The sequence below is a fragment of the Bubalus bubalis genome, chromosome 11 (genome assembly GCF_019923935.1).
Source record: "Bubalus bubalis isolate 160015118507 breed Murrah chromosome 11, NDDB_SH_1, whole genome shotgun sequence".
Lineage (NCBI taxonomy): Eukaryota > Metazoa > Chordata > Mammalia > Artiodactyla > Bovidae > Bubalus > Bubalus bubalis.
This window is the reverse complement of record NC_059167.1, coordinates 23,994,250-24,017,591: the sequence shown is the minus strand read 5'-3', so window position 1 is coordinate 24,017,591 and position 23,342 is coordinate 23,994,250. Positions and strand designations below refer to the sequence as shown.

Sequence of the window (23,342 nt, the reverse complement as noted above, 5' to 3'; positions counted from 1 at the left end):
AGGGTCTTCTGCTCACATTGAAACAAAAAAGTGATGTGGTAAATCGCAACTGGAGACTGGTTGCCCCCAGACCTCCTCTGTAAGATAGGGAAACAGCAAAGCTCACCTAGGATGGGAGAAAATTCGAGAATGAGAGTGAGCATTCAGTGCGGTGCCTGAGTGGTCACGGCTGCAGCACCACCAGCCCCAGCAACCACAGCTGTTGTTCTTCTAACCTGCGATGTGATGAGCCAGACGGTCCCTTTGAATTGGGTAAGGGTGGGGCAGAGGAGGTAAGGAAGAAAGGTATCCAGAAAGGAAGGTATCCACTGAGTAGAGTACAGAAGGAACTGGCCAATGAAGAAGGGTCTCAAGTCCTTTCAGGCTCTTTGTTCTGGGTCTTACCTCTTGCCTCTTCTCCATCAAGTAGACCTTGTTCCACGAAGCTTGCCTCTTTCTTTTGAGAAACACCTGCTCTAATGAACTAGTCTTACAGGTTTGTTTGTACTAACATGTAAGTGACTGTTGGGGCTTTGCTCATTCGTATAAAGGGAAAAGCTTTCAGTTACAGCAATGAATACCAGCAAGTGAGGCGGGTGCGAGTGGAGGCTGAGGGCCTTCTCTGTGATTCACAAAGCTCACTGCCTGTTCCATCCGGAAAACCAACAGGTATTTTATAGCCTAGCTGCTGCAGTGGGGGGCGGGGTGGGGCGGGGTAGGGTGGGGTGGGGTGGGCAGGCGGGCCATCCTGGTTTGGTTAAACTGGCTGAGCATATTCTGAACCCTCCCTCCTCTTCCCAGAAGTAAGAAAGTAGGCAGGAGCGTGGTGGGAGGAGAGGAGGACAAGGGGGGCTAGACAGAAGACAGGTACACAGAGCAGGAAGGGATGACTCCCTCCAAACGCACTTCTCGGGGAAAACAGCACTGCCGGGGGATGTGCAAAATTCTGTCTCTAAATAGCGTGACTCCCAAGGCAACGGGAAGTAAGGGAGTCTGGCCTTCCAGCTCTTTGGGGTACCCTCAGACTCTCTCCATGGGCCCTCCTGCCCCATGAGACATGGCAGGTTATGGCTGGCATTTTGAGAGGAGCTCATCTCATGGGCAGTAACTTACAGCCAACCTGGATACTGCCTGAGCGGCTCCATCTGCCTGGCAGTCTGGGTCCAAAGTCAGGACTGACCAGACTGTGATGGGAAGTGGGAGGGGCTGGGTGGAGAATTCAGGTTACCAGAGCAGGTCAGCACAGAGATTGTGGATAAGACTGGTAGAGAGGGCCATCTGCCCTTCCTACAGCACGGCCCTGTCCAGCATGCTTCAGGACAGTGTGACGCCAGTGTGTGCAGGGCCAGCAGCCCCTAGGGACGGGGCTCCAAAATATAAGAAACAGAGATGGGCCAGAGTCAGTCGTGGAACACAAACACCAGTATATTTTATCTGCACGAATGTGAAAAGAAAGAGACAACGAGACCAATGGAGACAGAGCAGGCAATGGGCGCACAAACCAGTCGTGTGTCCTTTGGAAGAGCTGCCATAGCTGGGAGACAGTCCCACCCATGAAAGGCCCTTTTGCAGAGCAGGGACCTGCAGGTCCTCCAGGCCTGAGGCAGCCTTGGAGTGGAAGCTGCTTTCCTTGCCTGAGGCATAACTCTCCCAGGCCTAGGCCTCCTATTTTTCTGCATCCCCTTGACGATGTCTGCATAGCCCAGAGTTTCATAAATACAGGTTCTCATGACCTCATCCACTCAATGGCTGCCTCCCCAGGAGACCCATGCAGAAGGCGAGGGACCAGGACAAAAGGACTTCGCGGGCACCCCCTAGGTATTATTGCTGTGAATAAGCATAGGCCATTGTGACTCACTGGCACATCAGAGGGGACATGGCACAAGGGACAGGATGCCTAGCAGATGTTGGAAGCGATTCAACCATGCAGGGCAGCACATGGCGACCTGTGACTCAGAGATGCTGCCATGGCCAGTGGGGAGAGGCCCAGGACATCAGAGGTTCATGAAGAGTGAGTAGATTCTCTCCTGCTTTGCAGGGCTGGATTACTCCAAACTTTTGAGTCCTTGGGCACTAATGGATTGGGGCCCTGAAGATACCCAAAAAAAAGCAAGAGTTGAGGTCTGGTTGACCTCTGGTGAGCTCTGAGCCTGCAGATCCCGGTCACCTGGAGTGAATGTGAGAGAGAACAGGAGCCTTGGGGCACCTGGATGAAGCAGAAGCATAGTGCTCTGCATGCTGCCAGGCAGGCAGGTTTACTCGGGGACCTTTCGTACTTGGGAGTTTATAGGGCCAAGAGAGACGGTACCAGGGAGCATGTGCAGGGCAACCTTCTGGAGCAGACAGACCCGGTGGGCCATCCAAGGGCTGGCTCTGGGAGAGAATCACAGAGGCCTTGGGCTGGGAGACATCAACAAGCTGACCACCAGATTTCCATCCTGGAGGAAAGAACAAAAGGTGAGTGGTGTGGTCTAAGGGCCCACTAGGGGGCTTGGACAGGTCAGGGGTGGGGGTCCAGGAGACCGAGATAGCATGGAGCAAGGGGAAAAGACCAAGGAGATGACTACAGGGCAGAACGACTACAGGGCCGTCGTAGCAGATGACTACGGAATGGGGGACCAGGCAATACTCTTCCTCTGGAATACCCTCCAATAGTAGATGGAAAGCAATTGGCCCCCACTGGAAAGTTGAGTCCCTGGGAGCCCCAAAGCCCTGCACCTGGAGCCACATAAAATCAAAGGGAGGGTTAATCCCTGCAGAATGTAGGTCGTGCTTGGACTTAAGGAGCCTGCCCAGGACAGAGAAACTGGGGATCACCCTTTATCCTGTCCTGGACAGGGTCACTGCAGAACACAACCCTGCCAAAGGCAGAGTCTCTCAGCCTTTCTCCCAATTCAGGACACCACACTACCCACCCCCAGCACCCACACCCCGGCTTGCACCCTGGCTGGTACTGTCTGCACAGTATACCTGGAGTAGTACAGCAAGAAGAGGAACTTCTCTCCACAGGTGGTATTACCACTTTTAATGTTCTATAAAAAGGGAAAGGCTAATTTCTACCTAAGAGTCCTAGGATGGTCAAGAAGAGACCGCGTTCCGCAGGATAGGCTGCGTTCGCTGGAGCCCTCCCCTGGGGGAGGCGGCAGAGCTGGAAGTGGGCTGGAGTTAGGATCTCTCTGTCCACTGCCAGCAATGGACCTGTCAGTGGGGAAGGTGGGGCAACTGAGGTGACAACGCCCGTGAGCATGGCGGGCTTAATCCTGTTTAAGGAGCAAGCTCGTGGGCTCCTCTCTCCGGGAGGGGGAAGGAGACGATAGATCTAAGGAGGTTTTGCTGCAGGGCTGGGGCTATGGCAGAACCAGAACTAACTCATTCCTGCTACGGATGCTTTGAGGACCCTCCCAAAGTCAAAGTGTTAGTCGATCAGTCGTGTCCGACTCTGCGACCCCACGAACTATAGCCTGCCAGGTTCATCTGTCTGTGGGATTCTCCAGGCAAGGATACTGGAGTGGGCTGCCGTTGCCAACGCTGAAAAGTCCCCTTTTCCTCCCTTACTCAGTCTCCATGACTCTTCAGCACTGGATACCTGCTCCTCCACCCTCTGGAAAGCTGGACTGTCCCTAGCTGTTTTGAAAATAAACCAGCCGGGTGCCTTTACTGCCCACCTCCCCCTCCCCCTGCAACTGATTTGTCTCTCGGTCCCCATTGTGGATCCGTGGGGCACATCTTAGCCTGACTCTGCGTTGGGGGTGTCATTCAGTTTTTAGCCACTGCAGGGAGGTGAGCACCAGGGGCCCTGCCACTGTCCCCCAGATAAGGGGGAGGGGAGCCATAACAAGGAACTTCCCAGGGATCAGGCCAGTGGCAATAGGGAAGGGAAGGCTGCAAGAGGGTGGGACGGATCTGCTCAGGGCTCTATCTCTGGCAGCTGTTGTGTTGGCTAGGGAGATGGGGGTGGGGACAGGTGGGGTGGTTGACATGGATACAGGGGGCTGCTAGTGGTAAAGGCTCTGAAAATAAGAGAAAAGGGGGAAACGCCACCAAACACACAGGGATTGAAACCTCCCAAAGCCCAAGGTTGGTGGGAATCCAGCACCAGGGGAGAGCCCCAGAAGGCCAAGGGAGCAGCGTGGGGCCCTGGGGGAGGGGAAAGGAACCAAGGGAAGGCCTCCCAGCCCTTGCAGACCAGCAGTCCTGCCCAGCAGCCTCCTAGCTGCCCAGTCTCTTCTTAGGCTGCAGCTCAATAGGCCTTGGGGGGAGGTATTGGTTGCAAGCAAGCACCTGAATATTGCCTAATGGAACCAGCCCAAGCCCAACTAAACCAGGTGAGAGGGAGGGAGGCGGCGGCGGCTGCACTCGCCGACAGCCTGCAGGCCTTGCCTCCAACCTTCTGCCCCCTTCTCAGAGTACCTTCGCCAAGACAGGGCCTGCTGCCTCCAAAGTCACCCACATAAATCCAGTCGCTGCGTAACCACAGGCCTCCCGCCTCCGGCCCCTGAGCTGGGCTGAGATCCACGCACTCTACCCCAGGTTCCTTTGCCGCCCCCAACACCTGACCATGCCTCCAACCCCGCCCACAGCGGAGGGTCCCGGGGTACTCCGTGTGCTCCCCCACTGGGCGGGGCTTGTGCTGTACAGAGGGGGCAACCCCACCAGCTTGGTACCCTTGTCCACAGGGTCCATGAGAGCCCCCGGGGGCCCCAACCCAGCAGCTCCCCCCCCCTCACCCCAACTCAGTCAGTCTTGACGTGGCCATTGGCCAGGGCCAGGGCCCCGCTGGGCTCCCCGGGCTCGGCATCCTTGTCGAAGCGGAGGCGGAGGGTGTTGCGGATGACGAACTGCTCCACGATGAGGGCCCCGCAGAACCAGGGCACAGCGTACTCCAGGGTGATGAGGCCCATGAAGTCAAAGTCGAACTGGGAGTAGTCCCAGGGGCAGGCGTTGAACTGGCGCAGGATGAAGCCGGTGGTGAACTCCCACAGGTAGGTCCAGAGCGTGTAGATGAGGCAGCGCACCAGCAGCGGGCAGCGGCCACGCAGGCGCAGGTACATGCGCTCCACGATGAGGATGGACGTGCCGTAGATGAAGAGCGCCCACACGCTCGTGACCCCCGGGAACTTCCAGTTAAAGTTCACCACGAACTCCCAGGCCGCCGTGAACATCACCTCGCAGAAGTAGCCATGGATGGCGTACAGGTACCAGCGGGACAGCGCCGTCAGGGGCTCGGCGGAAGCCATGGTGCCGACTGGCCGCTGGGGACCAAAGGACACACAGGTGAGGGAGGCGCGGAGGGGCTGCGCCGCCCGGCCCAAGGGTCTGCCGTGGCCAGCCGGAGGGATTTCAAGCCTGCTTCTGCCTTTCTCTTTAGTCAGCCATCGTATTCCTAAGCCTGTACCTTGTCCCTTACTTCAGTTCATATTCCTTACCTGAGCCAGGGAGGCAGGAGAAATAAAAGAATACAAACAGCCCCGACTGGCTTCCTCTGAGCCAACTCTCCTCAAGTGCTACTCAGAGGGAGGTGGCTAGCACACTCCCCATCTTAACTTCTTAGGATTTATTCGTGGTCAGTGAAAGTTGCGGCTATCCTGGCCCAGAATCACCCTCACTTTCAAGCTACTTGCTCATCTTTTGCCACTGGGGTTCCCATCTCTTCCTTCACTTCTCAAACATCTCCACATCATGTTTCTGAGATCTAAGGAGCCAGTAACGTTTGGGTGTGTGTGTGAACATATAAAAGTTACCACTTTACCTTGTGTTAAGTGTACACTGAGTGGACTTCACCACCAGTTGTCTCCAAAACATTTCCCCCATTCCAGACTGAAACGGCACACTCATTAAACGCGGACTTCCACCCCCTCCCCAGTCCATGCAACCACTGTTCTACTTTGTCTTTAGGAATTTGACTTCCGTAGGTATCTTATAATTTAAATGGAATCCTACAATATCTGTCCTATTGTGACTGGCTTATTTCACCGAGCAGAACATCTTCATGGCTCATCCATGTTGTGGTATGGGTCAGAATTTCCTTCCCTTTTTAAGGCTAAATAATATTCGATGCTGATCCATCTAGATATATATTTTTAATCAATTCATCCATTAATGGGTGTTTTTGGTTACTGTGAATAATGCTGCTCTGAACTGTACTTAGTCACTCAGTCGTGTCCGGCTCTTTGCAACCCCATGGGTTACAAGCTGCCAGGCTCCGCTGTCCATGGGGATTCTCCAGACAAGAATCCTGGAGTGGGTTGCCATGCCCTCCCCCAGGAGATCTTCCCAACTCAGAGGTAGAACCCAGATCTCCGGCATTGCAGGCTGAGCCACCGGGGAAGCCTGCTGCTCTGAACATGAGTGTACAAATATGTATTCCAGTCTCTGCTTTCAATTCTTTTGGGTACACACCCAGAAGTAGACTTGCTGGATCATATGGCAATTTTATTTTCATTTTCTCTTTTCCACAACAGCTATACTTACTATATTACATTCCCACCAGCAATGCACAAGAGTTCCAATTTCTTCATATCCCTGCCAGCACTTGCTAGTTTCTGGTTTTGTGATGATGGCCGTTCTAATGAGTGTGAAGTGGTGGCTTGTTGTGGTCTCATTTGTCTTTAAGTGCTCTGTTAAGTGGGGTTTTGATGTTTAGTTTGTTGAAAGGAAACCAGTGGGCTGACAGAGGAGAGAGTCCTCCTTTCTACTTCTTATTCCCTTCCGTTCCTCTCTTTTAAACCCCACTGATCTTCAAGGCCCCATCACATTTCCCCAAAGACTGGCCTGGCCCTGCGCTGGAGACTGTGTGGACCACTCATTTGGTCCTTTATTCAATGCTACCCCAATTTACTATTTTGAGGCACATGCCCTCTTGATCCCACCAGCCTGTATACTCCTCGAGGGCAGCAACTACCTCCCAGTCCTCTGGCCTGAAGCCTTGGTGCAGACCTCCCCTGAAAAGGCATCTCTAAATGACGTGCAGTTTTTATGGAGGGTGGGATGAGAGAGTTTATGGTTAAACCGAGAATGGGAAGATAAAGCACGAGAACATGAACCACAGCTCTGCCAGCTGCCAGTAGACTCAGGGCTGACACCTCTGGCAATCCTCTCTCCAAAGTGCTAGAGGGGACAGAGGTTAACAAGATGACATCTGTAGGGACTTCCCTGGTGGTCCAGTGGCTAAGTTTCCGTGCTCCCAATGCAGGGGGCCTGGCATTCAAGTCTCTCCAGGATCTCACTCCGATCTACGTTTTCAGCCTAATTCTCACATTTCCAGCTCTCCCTGTCTTACCACCATCCAGTTTATTGTTTTCTGTGTGTTTGTCTTCTTGCCTCCACAAGTACAAACCCAGCTTATAGGTTACCTCTGGTACAAAATCTTTTGCATCCTCCCAACCACAAATCCTTTCTTCCTCCTCTGAATATCCACAGCAAGTACTTTGTCTCTCTTTGGTACAGATGAGTTTGTTTCACTATGCTGATAATTTTCAATCTCCAGCCAAACATCTTTCCTGTGTTCTATACCTATTTATCCTATTCCTTCCTGACCACCTCCACCCAAGTGTCCTATGGGCACCTCATATTCCTTTCCTTAATCGAACTCATTATCTTCTTTCCAAAAGTCTATTTTCCTCCTATGACCCCCATCTTGATTAATGGTACCACCACACACCCAGTTAGCAGACAGAGGTCCTTCTTGCTTCTTCTGCCGCATTGCCCCTTTAACCTGAACTCCCTGAAATTAAGGGCTTTGTCTGATTCAGCACTGCATCCCCAGATGCCAAGAATAGTGTCTCGAACACAGTAAACACTCAATTCAAGAATGAAGACATTTTTATCACTCAGCAAGTGCTGCATAACAAATCATCCCCAAACTCGGTGGCTTAAATAAACTCTAATTTATTATTACAACTCACATGCCTGTGGATTGGCAGATCTTGGCTGGCCTCAGTCACGAGACTGTGAGTCATCTAAGGGCTCTGTCTGTCCTATGCTTGGCCGGGATGGCTCTGCTCCGCTTGCCTCTCGCCCCTTCCCTGGGCCCAGTGGACTAGCCTCAGCAAGTTCTTCTCATGGCAAGAGGCAGAGGCCCAAGAGCAAGCAACCCAACTGCACAAGTGCTTTTCAATACTGGTTAAATGGTTAAGTCACGCCCCCTAACATCTTACTGGTCCAAGCAAGTCACATGGCAAAGCCACCAAGTCAGCCATTGACTCCTATCCATTCTACCTCTTAAATATCTTTGAAATCCATCTCCTCCTCTTCTTTCCTCTTTCTCATTCCTGCTCTAGTTCAAGCCTCATCATCTCTCACCTGGATGACTCCAATAGTCTCTCAGTGTCCCAGCCTTGCCTCGCTCCTTTCAACTCACCCAGCACACTGCGAAAGAGTGTATAAAAACAACAGTCTTTCTAAAATACAAACCCAATGTTTCTCTCCACTTAAAGCCCATTAGTGGATCTTCAATATCTGCAGAGTAAGGCTCAGCTCCTAGGCATGACTGGCAAAGCCCTTAGTGATACACTTCTGCTTTGGAGCCTCTCCTCCTGCTCCCTCCATTGCTGATTTTGTTACCTGGGGTGCCCTTCCCAACTGCTGCTGCCGCACAGGTCACCCCCCATCCCCGCCACCCACCCAACCCATGGCCCGAGAAGTCATAATCCTTCTTCAAGATCCACGTCCTCCTCTGTGAATGTTTTCCTAAACCCTTGCAGCTCCGGAGCTGTCCACTGCCCTGCCTTCCTCTGCACCCCGTTTGCTTCTGTGACAATAGCTAGCACTCAGCTTTGCCACAATTTGTTTGCAGGCCAGCCCTAGTAGCCGCTTGATGAATGTTTGTTTAATACAATATTAAGAGAAAAAAAGCAGGCTTCGAAACAGAATACTTAGTACAATTTTGATTTTGCAAAGGCATGCAGTGTGTGAGTCACTCAGTCATGTCCGACTCTTTGCGACCCCGTGGACTGTAGCTTTCAGGTTCCTCTGTTCATGGAACCCTCCAGGGCAAGAATACTGGAGTGGGTAGCCATTCCCATCTCCAGGGGATCTTCCTGACCCAGGGATTGAACTCGCATCTCTTGCATTGGCAGATAGATTCTTTACCACTGACCCACCTGGGAAGCCCCAGTTTCCTTATATGTGAGAATAATGAGTAACTTGCTCCAAGGTTACAGGGCCAATGGATGAGCTAAGAGAAGTCCACTATTAAGGATATAGCGAATGCTCAAAAAAAGGTGGCTTTCATTTCTGGCACAGAGCCAGGCTTCAGGTCAGCTTCTCCCTCCCACCTGTGGCAGGGTCTTTCTGCCTGTCCTTGCTAGCAGCCGGGCAGCCTTCCATGCCAAGCAAGTCAGGTCTTTGCCCCCACCAAGAGCCCCAACCCAGGCAGCCAAGCTACTCGTGAAAATAAAAATCATACCACAGCCCACAGGAGGACAGAAACTCAGCTGAGGAGGGTCAACAGGAGCTGGAAGCTCCTGTGTGGCTGAGGAGGTTTGATGGAAGGGGAACGGTCCCAGAACCAGCCCTGTGAGGTCCAGGCTTTAAAAGAAATGTGAGTGAAAAGGCCAGCATTCCTGCACAGTTCCTCAAGCTCTCATTTTATCCTGAACTCCCAACAGGTCCTAAGCTCTGCCCAGGACAGAGCGGGACTCCAGTGAAACTCACTGAGGAGCGAGGAGGGGTCCATGGACTGAGGTGGGTGGACAGAGGTGGCCTGGAGACCACTCTGCCTCCCACCTGACTCCCCTGAACTCAGGTCTCTCCACCTGGCCAGAACTTGTACCCCTGGCCCCTCTGTCCCACAGGACCCCAAGGAAGGGGCTTCTTCAGATGTGTCCTTCAGCAGCCTCATGTAACTGGTGGAGACATCACTCAGCTCAGTCCCCATCTTGATGCTGATTTTAAGACCCTGCTCTCATTGCCTCTTGGTCTCATCTTTTGTGGCAGCCAAGAATGGCTTCCTGGCCAGTTATACATCAGAGGCTCCAGCCCCCACCCCCACCCTGAAGCAGGTGACACGGAAGAGATGGACCCCCGAAACCCCAGGGAGCAGAAGCAAGATGAAAGGAGTAGCTGTCAAAGGGTAAGAGGATGGTGGTGGAGAGAGAACAGGGCAAGCCCAAGACCTGGATTCCATTTTTAGACTCTTCCATGCCTGGAAGAATACAGGTAGGTTGGGGGCGGGGGAAAAATGCATACCTAGGTGAGGTCAGGCCGCGTCTGAGAGGTTGTGCCAAGATTGGTCCACGGAAGATGAATGGGGAAAGCTGGAAGTCCTGGCCGGGCCAGAAGGCAGGGGTGAGGACAGGGACGGGGATGTGAGGCAGTGTCGTCAGCCGGGATGGCAGCTCACACTGTGATGGGACAGACGCTAAAATTAGAGGCGGCCAGTGGCCGGAGAGGATTTTCAGAACTCCACTCCCCAAACCCATTTCTAATCATCACCGGAGCTATGCTTAAACTTTGAGCTAGTACAAGCTCCCCCTCCCTCTGCTAAGCCCAACAGCCCCCCATCCCTGCCTGGCCTCCCTCCACCTGAACCCTTTGCCCCAGGCCCTTCCAGTACCTCCTGTTCTGCCCCAGTCAGAGTGGCATCAAGAGGAACCAGCAGCTCGTGAGATGTTGCTTCTTTCTCCTGCTGACAAACAGGACTGTGACACAAAGATGGGACAGCCCGGCAAAGAAAACTCGGGGCGGAGTACAGCAGACAGCATGGGCAAGACTGAGAAAACAATCTGGAGAGCAGTGGATGGTTTCACAAATAGGATTCGGGGGAATGGCACACAAGCACAAGAGTCCTCGTGTATGATGAAAGAATCTGGGCACAAGGAGTTCCCGCAAAGGACCAGAGCCAAGAGTGTCCAAGGACAGGACGCCACCCCTCCCAGGAAACAGGTGGGGTAGGGGGGAAGGCTGGCTTTCCGAGCTTGGCTCCCTAGGAGAATCTCACCTGCTATTCTCAGAACCTGCTGAGCTTTTCCTTAGGTGGCAGAGAGCAGAGAGAGTAGTTGAGAGAAGTGAAGAGAATACCATTCAAGTCCAAGATGGGCTGGAGGCAAAACCAGATGGGGTGACTGCTCTTGGTTTTGCCCAAAACTCCCATCTTGTTCCCAGAAGCTAAGGTGCTACGACATAACGACTCTGGGAGTTTTCGTCCAGAGGAGCATCTTGCTAGAAAACTGGGATTCCCCTTCCATGCAGACAGGGTCTTTCACTTCATTTACTTCCCAAATTTCACTCCCCATCCCCAGGCAACAAGGTAATTAATACCACTGCTCTGGGGAGATGCACAAGCCTTCCAGAGGCCCCTGAGAGCAAGGGATTTGGGGCATGGCTTGAGCAACCCTGAGTCTAGTCTCCTGGTAGGGGAGTGGAGTCATTGAAGGGTGGGCGGGTGCCTTGACAGCTGGGTGCCAGATGCAAGTTCTCAAACAGTCCTGAGCTTCCCCTGTGGTCATCAGGTTGAAGGAGAGGAAAACCGTGGCAGGGAGGGCCTTCAGGGCCAGAAGGGAAGCAAGTGGGGGAAAATACCTGTGGTCACTGGCTGACCAGAACGCTGTACAGTTCCACCCTCTCTTGCTGTGGGTGTCCCCCAGGAAAGCTCCCAGGGATGGTCCGCCTGCTACTTCCCAAGTCATATAATAATCAGGCAGTCTTCACAGTACTTTCCATGTGTTAACTCAGATAATCTTCAAGCCCATTTCACAGATGGGGAATTTGAGGCAGAGAAAGGCTGCAAAATTAGCCCAAGTTCTTACGGCTGTACAAGGTAGCCGTCCGCTGGGACTCAAACCCAGCTCCAGAGTCTTCCCTCCTGATCAGCGCACCTCACGGCCCTTAAGCCTGACTGCAGTCTGCTCTAAGGCACTACATTTTCTGAGTTTCTGCTTGTGGCAGGCTGAGACGGTATATGGAGAGACAACAGGAAAGCAAGAAGGACAGGAGCTTCTAGGTAGATCATCAGTGAAGCTCAGGTTTGGTGTCCGAGCTGCTGAAGGTGCTCAGCCTATCCTGAGAGGCCAGGTTCTATTCTGAAGCTGCATCCTGGCAGGAACTACGTGAAGGTCCTCCTGGGTCATAGCTGACCCTCCCAGGACCATCGCAGCAGCACGTGCCATTCAAAGACCTCTCACCAGGACATATATTACCCCGAGCTTCCCTGACTGCCAGCCTACCCCAGTGCTGCCGGGAATCTTAGATGCCCCAGCCTTGCCATGGCAGTGCCAGCCAAGAGCAGTGGAGGCTGCCCAGAGAAGCCTTGTGCCTGGAGCAGCAGCAGCCAGAGTATCAGAAGCAACCGATCCACACAGGGTGGCCGGCAGGGGAGGATTCAGATGGCCTCGGATGCTAAGCAAATCCAAGCTGGCAGATGCGGGGGGGGGCAAGTGGGCCTGGGGCATAAAGTCAGGTTGGCACAGAGGCTCACCAGGGCTCAGGCAGCAATGGACAGCCTGCGGGTGGTGCCTGCAGGCTGCAGGACCCCCTTCCCAGACCTCCTGAGGCTGCCTCTCTGTTGTCATTCAGATCTCAGCTCATCCATTACCCCTCAGAGGATTCTCTGATCTCTGATGCAAAACAGCCTTCCCCTCCCTCACGGCATGCCATTTTAGTCACAGCACTTTCAGTTTCTGCTGTTTTGCTTCTTGTTCACTGTCTGTCTCTCCCCATTAGAAGGAAAGTTCCACGAGGGCGGGGCTCTGCCTTGTTCATTCCTGGGTAACCAGTGCCTAGAACAGTGCCCCGCAGTGAGATCCACTGGCTTTATCTGTGAATAAATGAGTTGATGATGAGTGAATGGGCCCAAACAGGTTCAGGTCCTTAAACTGATAGGAGCAGGTATAAAAAGTTAACCAGCTCAGCCTTTCTCGTCAACTCTTTCTTGGGAAATATAGCCTTTAAAATTTTTTTTTTTATTTCTAGCATTTTAAAGTCATTTTCCCAATTACAAAAATGACATGTGCTCACAGTTGAAATTTAAACATGACAGAAAGGAATGACGTAGAAAGCAGAAGTCCCCCATCTTCCCACGTCTTAGAGAAAATCACTTTTAAAGGTATGGTGTGTATGCATCCAGATTTAATTTCATTTTAAAAGAAACAAATTCATGCATCATAGAAAAGGCATTCATAATTCTAGCAACTAGCAGCCATTATCATTTCCCCTCTGCAATCTTTTCTCATGTGTGTATTTTACAAGTTACCGTAATGTACTTATCCTGTAACCTGACACTTCACTCATGACATCATAATCATTTTTTTCAAGTTGTTATATTTCCCATGTCCTCCTCATTATAATGGCTGCATAATATTCCACCAAGTGGGAAACTATAATTTACTTAACTGAGATGTTCAACAAAGGGAGAACAACTGTTTTCCATATCCACTCGGACAATCACACCACAAGAAACATCTCTTTTATGCCTGTGACAGGAAAATTCAGCCCTTGTCTTTGCTGGGACTATTTCCTAACGAAAGAGTTCTCAACGATTCCAGAAGCGGGATCACTGGACGAAAGGGTATAACCATTTTGGTTTTGTTTTTGACCACTCCGCACGGCATGTGGGATCTTAGTTCCCCAACCAGGGATCGAACCCACGCCCCCTGTAATGGAAGCACGGAGTCTTAACTACTGGACTGCCAGGGAAGTACAAGGCACAGCTGTTTTAAGACTGATGAGTTAGGCTGTTCCGGGGAATTCTGTGTAATGCAGGGACTAGGTCTCTGTCTGAGTAGCTGCATTTCCCATAGTGGCCTCCGTGACCATCCATCCACCCCAAACACCCTCCCATGGCCCAGGCTTGCTCACACCACTTTGGCTATAAATCAACACAGTAACACCCTTCCTGAAAGACTGTCCAGTCACGAACTGATTTTGTAAGCCTTGGCCGACTGAAAAGTAAATTCTAGCCTTGAGTGTTCAACTGTCAACTAGCATTGGAGTCAAGAGTTACCTAAAGCCAAGAAGTGCCCAGTTGCCCTTGCCCTCTCTCCTAAGTAGAATCTAAGGGCTCTGGGCTCCCATGGACCAGTCCAACACCTCCTGGAAGCCTATCCAGTCAGGAGTGCAAAAGCACCAGCCCTCCCTGCCCTGCCTTCTTGGGGAGCTCTTGACCTGCTGGCTCCGAATCCCTCAGTGGAACTGACTGCCCTATTCAGACAGATGAGCCCTTAGGCTGGACAGCCTCTGGGTAAAGCAGCCAATTGTCATTTTCAAAAGTGTCATCAAGGAAAAGCCAGAGGCTGAGGCTGGAAAGAAAGGCTGTGTGAGGACAGAGGAGACTCCACAGCCAGAGGGCCCTCGCCCTAGAGGCCACTCCTCTGGACTAAGGAGGAGATGTGGCTGAAACACTGCGAAGCAGTGGAGGACTTGCTCCTCTTGACGACATTTATGGCAGCCAATACGCCACAAATCCCTCCCCATCCAGTGCCCCGGATGCCCTACCCAAGCCACGTGATCCACTCATGGCTTCTGGGCAGAGTCTGGTAAGATCCAGTTCCCACTGCACAGAGGTGAAGCCCAGGGCCCAACGCATTCATGAGCCTACAGATGAGAATGAGAATTGGAGAAGTTGCCATCTCCTGAGGGCTGGGTGTCTCCCATCACTTAGCTCAACTGGCTCTGGCCTGGTTTTTAGAAGCCATGTAGCTGTAAGATGGCTCGAGCATGTGATATGGACTGAAACTGCTGGAAAACCCCCTCTCATTCCAAAACCATAACCCTGTGACAGGTCCTGGGATGGGAAGCAGGCTCAGAAGTGGAATCTCCAGATGTGTGCTCGTGCTGCTGAGGCAGGAAGGGCCAGTGATTCCCCTGGGAGCCAGTAACATACTCACTTATCACACCCTTGAGTGCGTGGCTCTGAACAGACATCAGGATCACTGGCCACGAGTGTCCTGGGTTAACCTTTGTCCCGGTGCCTGGCTGGGCCGCAGTGCCATTCTCAACAGTGTGAGCAAGCATTAGCTCCAGGGCTCAGCTGATCCTTGGCTACTGGGTGGGTGGCTTCCATTTATCCCTGGAATTAAAGAGGAGGAGTTCATCAGCTTAAACTGCTCCAGATCTGAGCTACCAGGCTGGTCAGAGAGGCAAACACGACAACTCCAGGCACTGGCTCAGCACTAGACGTGCATCACCCCCAGGCCACGGGCCCCTCTCCTGGAGCTGGCCACCTCCTCCCAGCCATCCTGCTCGCCCAGGTCTGGTTAATCCGGTGATGAGAACCCGGCAAGGATCCCAGGCGACTCCCACGGGGGCTAGGACTCAGCGCTTCTTGCGCCATGAGTGAATGTGTGCACACTTGTAAATCTGAGCGGGGATATAATTTTAGAATCCAGTTCCCTTCTCAATTTAGCTTCAAATTACACTCTCACCTTCACCCTGTAGTGGGTACATCTGTTCTCAAGGGCAGTCAAGAACCTCACAGAAGACAGACAACATAGGACATTTGTTTTTAGCATTTGGGGAGCCAAGCACAATTACACCTGGAAAAACAAGCACACCAACACAATGTGTGCTAAAGCCCTCTCCCCACACCCCCACTCACTCAAATTTAATTCATTCTGTTATTTTTATTATTATTGTCAGACTGTTCCCATTAACATCAGTAACTGACTACAAGCCGATGTAAATCTGATTTCATAACATCCCTTGCCACACACGTATTTTTAATATAGCCCTAAGACTTGACCATTTGGTAGAGATTTCAACATTTATTTTTGTTTCCTAAAGGAAATCAACCCTGAATATTCATTGGAAGGACTGATGCTGAAGCTGAAGCTCCAATACTTTGGCCACCTGATTTGAAGAGCTGACTCATTGGAAAAGACCCTGATACTGGGAAAGAGTGAAGGCAGCAGGAGAAGGGGGAAGCAGAGGATGAGATGGTTGGATGGCGTCATCAGCTCAATGGACATGAGCCTGAACAAACTCTGGGAGGTACTCAAGGACAGGGAAGCCTGGTGTGCTGCAGTCCATGGGGTCACAAAGAGTCGGATATGACTGAGCAACTGAACAACAACATTTTTGTTTTAATATGAAGGTGCTGAAGCTTCCACTGAAAAATCCCTGGGACACTGCCCCTTCTGCATGAGCCCAAGGACAGAGCGCAGATCCAGCCCAGTCCTACAGAAGGAGGGACCAGCTGCTCAGAAACTGAGACCAGTGTGTGACCGGGGAAGCTGTCACCATACCCAGTGGACATCAAGCAGGGTGAACACAGAGGCACTACCTGAGCTGCTGCCCATGGCCCCCCTCCTCCTTCCCTCTACTCACCCCCCAGGCTCTCTGAGCAGGGGTGACTTGGGCCTTTGCTTCCAAAGCTGACAACCTGCAAGGCAGCAGGGAGGGGAGCCAAGAGAAGTGAAAGGGCAGGGCTTGGGGAACTGAAATTCATTGTGTGCGCATGTACTTATGGGTAGGAAAGGTGTGCACCCCCGGATCTCTCCCCGGAGCCTCTCACTGAGAGAACTGAAGGATGAAGGACAGAGGGGGTGAGGGGCTGTGGGTTGCTATGCTCTCCTGGCCTCAGCCCCTCCCCATCTCCTCCACAAACAGGAGGGCCCCCCCACTCCCTTCTCCCAGCCTGCCAGACCGTGAGCAGGGGTCACCCTGGCACGTACCTGTCATCAGCATGTCCATCACGCCCTCCACCCCCAGCATCACCATGGCCCAATGTCTGGGGAGTTTGAGTCCTCTTCACGGGCACTTCCCCTTCTCTGGGCCCTAAGCAGGCCCAGAGATAGCACAAGTCAAACCCAAACAGAAACAGAAACCAAAGCCCACATCCTGGCAGCACAGCCTGCCTGTAGTCAGCCCTGGGAGCCTCTCACTGGCTGTGGGGCTGCCCCAGCAGATGAAGTGCAGCAGTCAAAACGGGGTCCCTCTGGGGCCCCTCCTCAGGTTGGAGCCCCCCTCCCTCCTCATCTGCAGGCTCTCCCTCTGGGGAGCCAGGGGCAGGTGGGGGTGCTGGACAAGGACGTGATGGGCTCCCACCTCTGCCTGCAGTGTACCACCTGTCCCCAGCCTCCTCTGACACTCCCTGGCCCTGCAACTGGGTCCCAGGGTATAGAGGGCATGCTCCCTTGTGGACAGCATGACCTGAACCAGAAGTTTCTGGAAGAGAGGAACGTGCGAAGAGCCCTTAGATAACTAACATGGGGGGAGAACTTAAACTTTTTCAAGTGTATCATCTCTATGATTCTTCCCCAAACTCCTGCAGGGAAGGCAGGAATTAGTCTACCTCCCACCCTGTCCACAACCCTGCTGCGTTTTAAAGATGAAAATACTGAGTTTCAGGACATTAAGCGATTAGGCCAAATCCACACACTTGATTCAAACCCTGGTCCTGGGGGCTCCAGAGTCACCCCTCTCTCCACACGGCATTCCTTCCAGTTGCTTCCCACCCAGTCACATTCTCAAGGCCCATGTCCACACATGCTCCTCCTTCATTGAGTGTAATCTACTTAGTCTGTTCCGTAAGCCGCTTACTCGAAAACATACAGCTGAGTCTATCCATCTAGCTTCTCCTTCAACCCAACCAGATGCCCCAGAAGCTTGAAGGAGTAGAGACCACATTCAAGTTCAAGCTCTAACTGCCCTCCTCCGCAGCCCATCACACCCACACCTCCTTTGAGATCCTGCCCCTCTTCATTCTTTTGACAAGATCCTCCCACAGTCCCCCAGTTATTCTATCACCGATGTTTCTACAGGGCATTGAACATCCTCCCATTGAAACATATGGTCCCATCTTAAAACGATTCAGTGTCTGTTTCCCCCTTCACATGGTGAATCCCTTGAATCCATGGAACTTCTGTTGGATGGAGGGACAGGCAAGGTAGAGAAAGCTCCAGCTAAATTATTGGGTGATTGCAACATCCAGTGTTACTAATCAAACATAATGATGCCTGAAAGTGTTAAGTCACTCAGTCATTGTCTGACTCTTTGCAACCCCATGGACTGTATGTAGCCCTAGGCTCCTCTGTCCATGGAATTCTCCAGGCAAGAATACTGGAGTGGGTAGCCATTCCCTTCTCCAGGGGAACTTTCCAACCCAGGGATTGAACCCCGGTCTCCTGCATTGCAAGCAGATTCTTTACCATCTGAGCCACCAGAGAAGCCCCGTATGTTCTCTAATCTTTAGGCCACCATCACAGAAGGGTTCTTTCCCACAACGCACGTAAATATTGGTTTACAATGGCCAGGGCTGTCTCTGCAGAGGAAAGAAAGAAGGGTACTTGCTATCCTTTCTCCTACCTCCAAAAGCCATCACCCAGCCTAAGGTGAGGAGAGATGGGGCGAGTGCCTGGGGTCTGGATGATACAGAAGATGTGAGAGAAGAGATGGGGCTGGAACAGCGCATCCTAGGCATCCTGGGAGACACTGCAGGCTCTCACGTAGGCGAGAGGCCAAGCTCAGGTTCAAGTCAGAGAATACCAATGCCTATTCTGTTATTTCTACAATGTGCTGGCACTCTCAAAAGGCGCATCCAGTTTTCATATACGTAGGATTCATCTCCCAAAGAGGTTTAACCAGCAGCTGCTGGCAGGAAATTCCCACCGCAACACTCTCTCTCCTCCCCTGTAACTATTTAGGGTAAGCTGGGCTTGCAGGATTGAATCTCTGCTTCTCCAACTAGAACCTCAAAATCCAATCTACCCTCCCCCACAACCCTTCTCCATGGCTCAGAACCTAAGACTGAAACCAGGAAGCGGCAAGCAAACACTATGCCTTTTTCTTTCCTATTCTCTTCCACAGATTCCCCAACTCAGGTGCCCATAAAGTAAAGAGAAGATGCCTCAGAGACCCACTGGAGTTTGCTCTGGTTATGCATATCCTCCCCAGTTCTTCCCTTTCGACCCAGAACAACTGCTTTTACTTGTCCTGTAGTAAGACCAACCCTGAACGCAAGTGGATTTGGCAACTTCCCAAACCAAGGAGTGACAGCTCAGCTGCAAATGCAATAGGAACTCCAAATTCCCCTGGGGTGGGTCGGGGAGGCTGAGTGTGGTCAGCTCTCTCTGGGGAGCAAGGAGCCCCAGGCCCTGGGGCCTGTCTGGCATGCGGAAGAAAGGGTGGAGATAGGGGATGGGTTCCCCACTCCACCTGGCCATGTCCTTCCACTCCATTCCCCTCACCCTGGGCTTGGAATTTGGGTTTCCCTGCCTGCCTGCTGGACATCTCACCACCACCACCCACCCCCCGCCCCATCTTCTGTCTCACCTGCAGACCACCCTGTCCTGATAACCTTTTCTTTTTCCTTCCTCCTCCCCACTCTCCAGCCCACTCTCCCTGAGTCCCCCCTCTCCTCCTCCCCCCAGAACCAACCCTGACGGCCTGCCCACATCCCCCTACACCTTAGAGAGTGGTCTCTGACCCTGCGCTCCTTGCCTTCCCTCCCATCCCGCCCCCTGGCACTGGGTGGCTGCTGCTCACTGCCTGAAAGGCTGGACAGCTGCTGGGCTCTCTAATTAGCTGCCAGGCCGCCGTCCCAGAGTGAGGTGTATGTTACTGTACAGAGCTGCCTCCCCTCCCCTCTGCCAATAACCCCCTAGGCAGATCCCACCGGGTGGCAGCTGAGGGGCCCTGGGATCCTCATCATGTGACCCCAGCAAGGTTCCTGCTGTCAGCTGGATAGGAAGAGACGACAGTGGCCTCACAGCCTCCCCCACACACTGAGCAGGAATTCATCTCTCTGGTTTCTCCCTATTACTGCTCACATCCTTAGGAGTTCCCACAGGTAAATCCACCACACCTTTCCTTTGGAGCAATGGAGACCCTGCCCCTTCGTCGCCTCCCCAGCGGAGGCAGAAGAAGCCCAGGGCAAGGACAAGTCTGGACATTGTCAACAGCGTGACACGCAATGCTCTACTTTTCACAGCCTTCTGCTGCCAAGCCACCCCCGGAGATTTCTAAACAACCAGGGGACCGGGTCCAAGAAGTCCTGTGGAGGCTGGTTTCTTCATCAGAGGTGTCGTATTCCAGCAGTCAACAAATATTGACCAAGCACCTGCTGAAGGCCAGGCACTGCACCCACTGTGAACAAGGCGAGGTTCCTGCCCCCTTGATGCTCGCGGCTCTGTGGGGAGACAGACAATAAGGAAGCCAGCCAGCACATGCTGTAATGTCTGATCAGGCCATGAAGAAGGGAAAAGGCCTGGTAGGGGACAGAAAGAAATTAGATGCTGGAGGGCGAGTCTTAAGGTTCTCTAAGGAGCTAGCATCGGGCATAGGTCAGAAAGATGCAGAGAAGCTTTGCAAAGGGTGTCGGGAAAAGCATTCCAGGCAAAGGGAACAGAAGTGCAAAGATCCTGAGGCAGAAACAAGCTAAACAAGCTTCGTGTAATTAGGGGTCTGACATTCCCTACCCCCAGAGTCCTCTGGTGATCCCTACAGGGTCTACTAGGTCAGGGCAAAGTGCTCAGGTGCCAAGTAAATACAACCAGCCCACTGAAGACTCTTTCTGTGGTCAGGGGCTGGAAATTGTGAAACCTTCCACTGTTGCTTGGCAATTGTATTGAACAATAATGGAAAGACAAAATCCTTTGACTGATGGCCTAGAACTTCCACCTGCTTCTGATCAAAAGAATTTAAGTAACTTTACCAAATCCTCTCTAGTCCGGGTGTTTCACCTTAACGAGAAAGTAGATATTCCTTTTTACTCCAGTTAGTTTGTTAGATTTTCTGTCACTTGTGATCAAGAAAATTCTGACCAGCACAGGTGGTTTTCCCTCATCTGGAACGTACCTAGCTGGCATGAGAATCACGTACCTGAGCACCACCTACCCATCTCTGCTGCTGTGAAAACCAGTGGCTTTGGCCCCTGCAGACTGTAAGGGGGCAGAACTGCGGAATAAGAAGGTCAGATGCCCTGCACAGTCGGTGAATCTCAGCAGGATGGCTATAGCCCTGGGGGTTCCAAATTGCCCTTCTGGTCACTGATTTTTTCATTGCCCCTTGACTCACCTGGCCTTTGCCAACAGCACACTCAACAATCTTCTCCAAACGGGACATGTGAAAACTAGTAGCCTAGAGATGAGGCCCAAGCCAAGAAAAGGAAGTACTCAGAGATGAATTTTCTGAAAACTGCACAACTGCACTAGCCAGTCTGATAGCTACATATAGCTATTTAAATTTTAACTTTAATTAATTAAAAATGAATAGAATTTAAAAATCCAGTTCCTTAGTCACTGAAGCCACATTTCAAGTGCTCAGAGCTACATGTGGCAAGTGTCCACCATATTGGCCAGTGCAGAGGTAGAATGTTTCCATCATCACAGAAAGTTCCTCTGGACATTGCTCTCAGAATTACCAAGGGTGACCAAAGGCTGGCAAACTTACAGACCTAAGGCTGAGCTTCACTTCCTTGCTCTTGGAAATCTTTGTTTTCTGAACAGACACCCTGCCCTCCTTCTCTCTCACAGACTCAGACCTAGTCAACCGAGGCTGCCATTGTGAGATGGGGGAGAATGAACCCTTGTTCCAAGAAAGTCATTGTCTATTGTCTGAAGAGTGACTTTTATCCAAGAGGCCAGGAGAGGGCCCTGGCCATTGGTGAGTGAGACCTGTCCTTGCATCTTTGGCTGTAAGTCAGTGTAGGGGCTGCTGCTTGGAGTGTTTTTTAAAAAATACTTCAAACCATTTATTGAGTACCCTCTACATGCTGGCCAGTTGCCACACAGGTCGTCTCACGGGTCCCCTCCATGAGCTCGTGACGTGGATTGACTCAGGAGGCAAGGGAGGCTCAGAGGTTTAATGACAGCTGGAAAATGGGAGGACCAAGGTTTTCATCAGCACTTCCCCTCCCATCACTCATGAGAAATGCGGATGTGTGGACAGGAGTCAGGGCACTTAATTCTCCTATGGCAACAGGCCACCTACAGCTGCCCCTTCATTCTTACAGCAAACAATTTCATATGACCTGCCCCTTCCAGCCTACTCAAGCCCACCCAGGGGCTTGGGAGAGATTCCTTCCATGGATCTGCCCATGAAGGCCCAGTTATTGAAAGACACCTTAGAACACATCAGAACCAAAGGAAGGTCATGGTATAGAAGATAAACCCTGGAAGGGGGTAGGGGTCAGAATACAGACACGTGACATTGCTCCTGGGCAAAGAGGAGAAGGGTGTGATCAAATTTTTGGTTTGGGAAAGACATCTGGACCATGGGTTCCTTATCTTTGCATCCTCATGTCCTGGATAAAACCTGACATACAGTAGGAACTCAAAATCCAAGTATAGGAACTCAAAATCCAAGTACTGGATGGGAGAAAAGGCAGGGGGCAGGTCCCCCAAGAGTGAGAGGCTGGGCCAAGAGGATCCTGAAGGGCAGGTGCACTGGGGGGAAGACTGAGCAATGAGTTGTTCAGGAGGAGCTGTGATGGTCGCTGTTTGCTCTGTACATGACCTGAACTGATCGTCCCTTTAGGTAATGGCCCAGAGGAAAGGCCAGCATACATGAGGCTGGGCGCTGCCTGCAGCCAGGCACTTCCTCTGGGGGCCTTAAGCCATGCAACCCTGGTCCCTCTGGACTAGCTTCTCCCAGACAGCTCCATCCACTGTGAAAGCACCGAGCCTTGCAACACGTTCAAATATGGCTCCAAACAGCACTTAGGCAAGAGTAATTAAAGGGAATGTTATCTCAGTCAGGCTCTCATTAGCCACGTAATTAGACTGCTGAAAATAATTAACATTCCTTTTGACAAAGGAAGCAGAGGACCCATTACATTCATTAGGACGGCGTCAAACCAGCCTGCAGAAGGCCCAGAAGAGGACTCGTCACCTCCCAGGCCTGCACAAGACAGAGTCAGCATCCAGGATCCCAGACCAGGTGGCAAGTCCTGCCCTGGGTCAGGCTCCTGGGTGAGCAGAGAGAGACGGCAATGGATGCCTTCGTGTACATATTACAGATGGTAATAGTAAGACACTCACTAAAGAAGATTTGAAGGAAATGTATCACTGTATCAAGATGGCAGCCCAGGGGCAACTGTGTACCTCCCACAAGGCCCTTGAAAATGACAGAAAAGACATTTTCCAAGAAGAATAAATCCATTAGAGCACCAAAAAACAAGAGGGAATTCTATCCTTGAAGATGGAAGCAAATGAGAATAAACTGAGAGAGAAACCACAATCCCCCCCAAATAAAACCATGAAAAATAATAATATCTGACATTCATACAGCACATATATATGCTGTATGAATATATCTCTTTGAACCCTCACAAAAATCCTTTGAGACAGAGACTATTATTTTCCCCACGTTACAAATGAGACCCAGAGTTACATAGCTTTCCCAAGGTCATAGTGCTAGTAAGTCCCGGCGCTAGGATTTGAACCCCAACAGGGTAGCTAAGGATTCTACATTTGGGGGAATGGCTCTGG

General features: G+C 51.8%; 1 protein-coding gene across 18 annotated transcripts in view; it reads right to left on the bottom strand.

The window, feature by feature from the left end:
• Nucleotides 1-1,386: 1,386 nt before the first annotated feature.
• Nucleotides 1,387-23,342, bottom strand: part of TMEM229B (transmembrane protein 229B) — a 42,346-nt gene continuing 20,390 nt past the window's right edge. For 8 of the 18 annotated variants that reach the window (XM_025295313.3, XM_025295314.3, XM_025295310.3 and 5 more), the window contains 4 exons: nucleotides 14,802-14,983; nucleotides 10,535-10,603; nucleotides 10,168-10,322; nucleotides 1,387-5,231 (listed from right to left, as the gene is read on the bottom strand). In XM_025295313.3, the coding sequence (XP_025151098.1) occupies nucleotides 4,713-5,216 (504 nt within the window). In that variant the 5' untranslated portion in view covers nucleotides 5,217-5,231; nucleotides 10,168-10,322; nucleotides 10,535-10,603; nucleotides 14,802-14,983 and the 3' untranslated portion in view covers nucleotides 1,387-4,712. Of the gene's footprint in view, nucleotides 5,232-7,883; nucleotides 8,571-10,167; nucleotides 10,340-10,534; nucleotides 10,607-10,918; nucleotides 10,985-12,394; nucleotides 12,734-14,801; nucleotides 14,984-16,586; nucleotides 16,730-23,342 lie in introns of those variants that run through there. The other 10 variants (XM_044924828.2, XM_025295311.2, XM_044924829.2 and 7 more) reach the window with 10 other exon arrangements.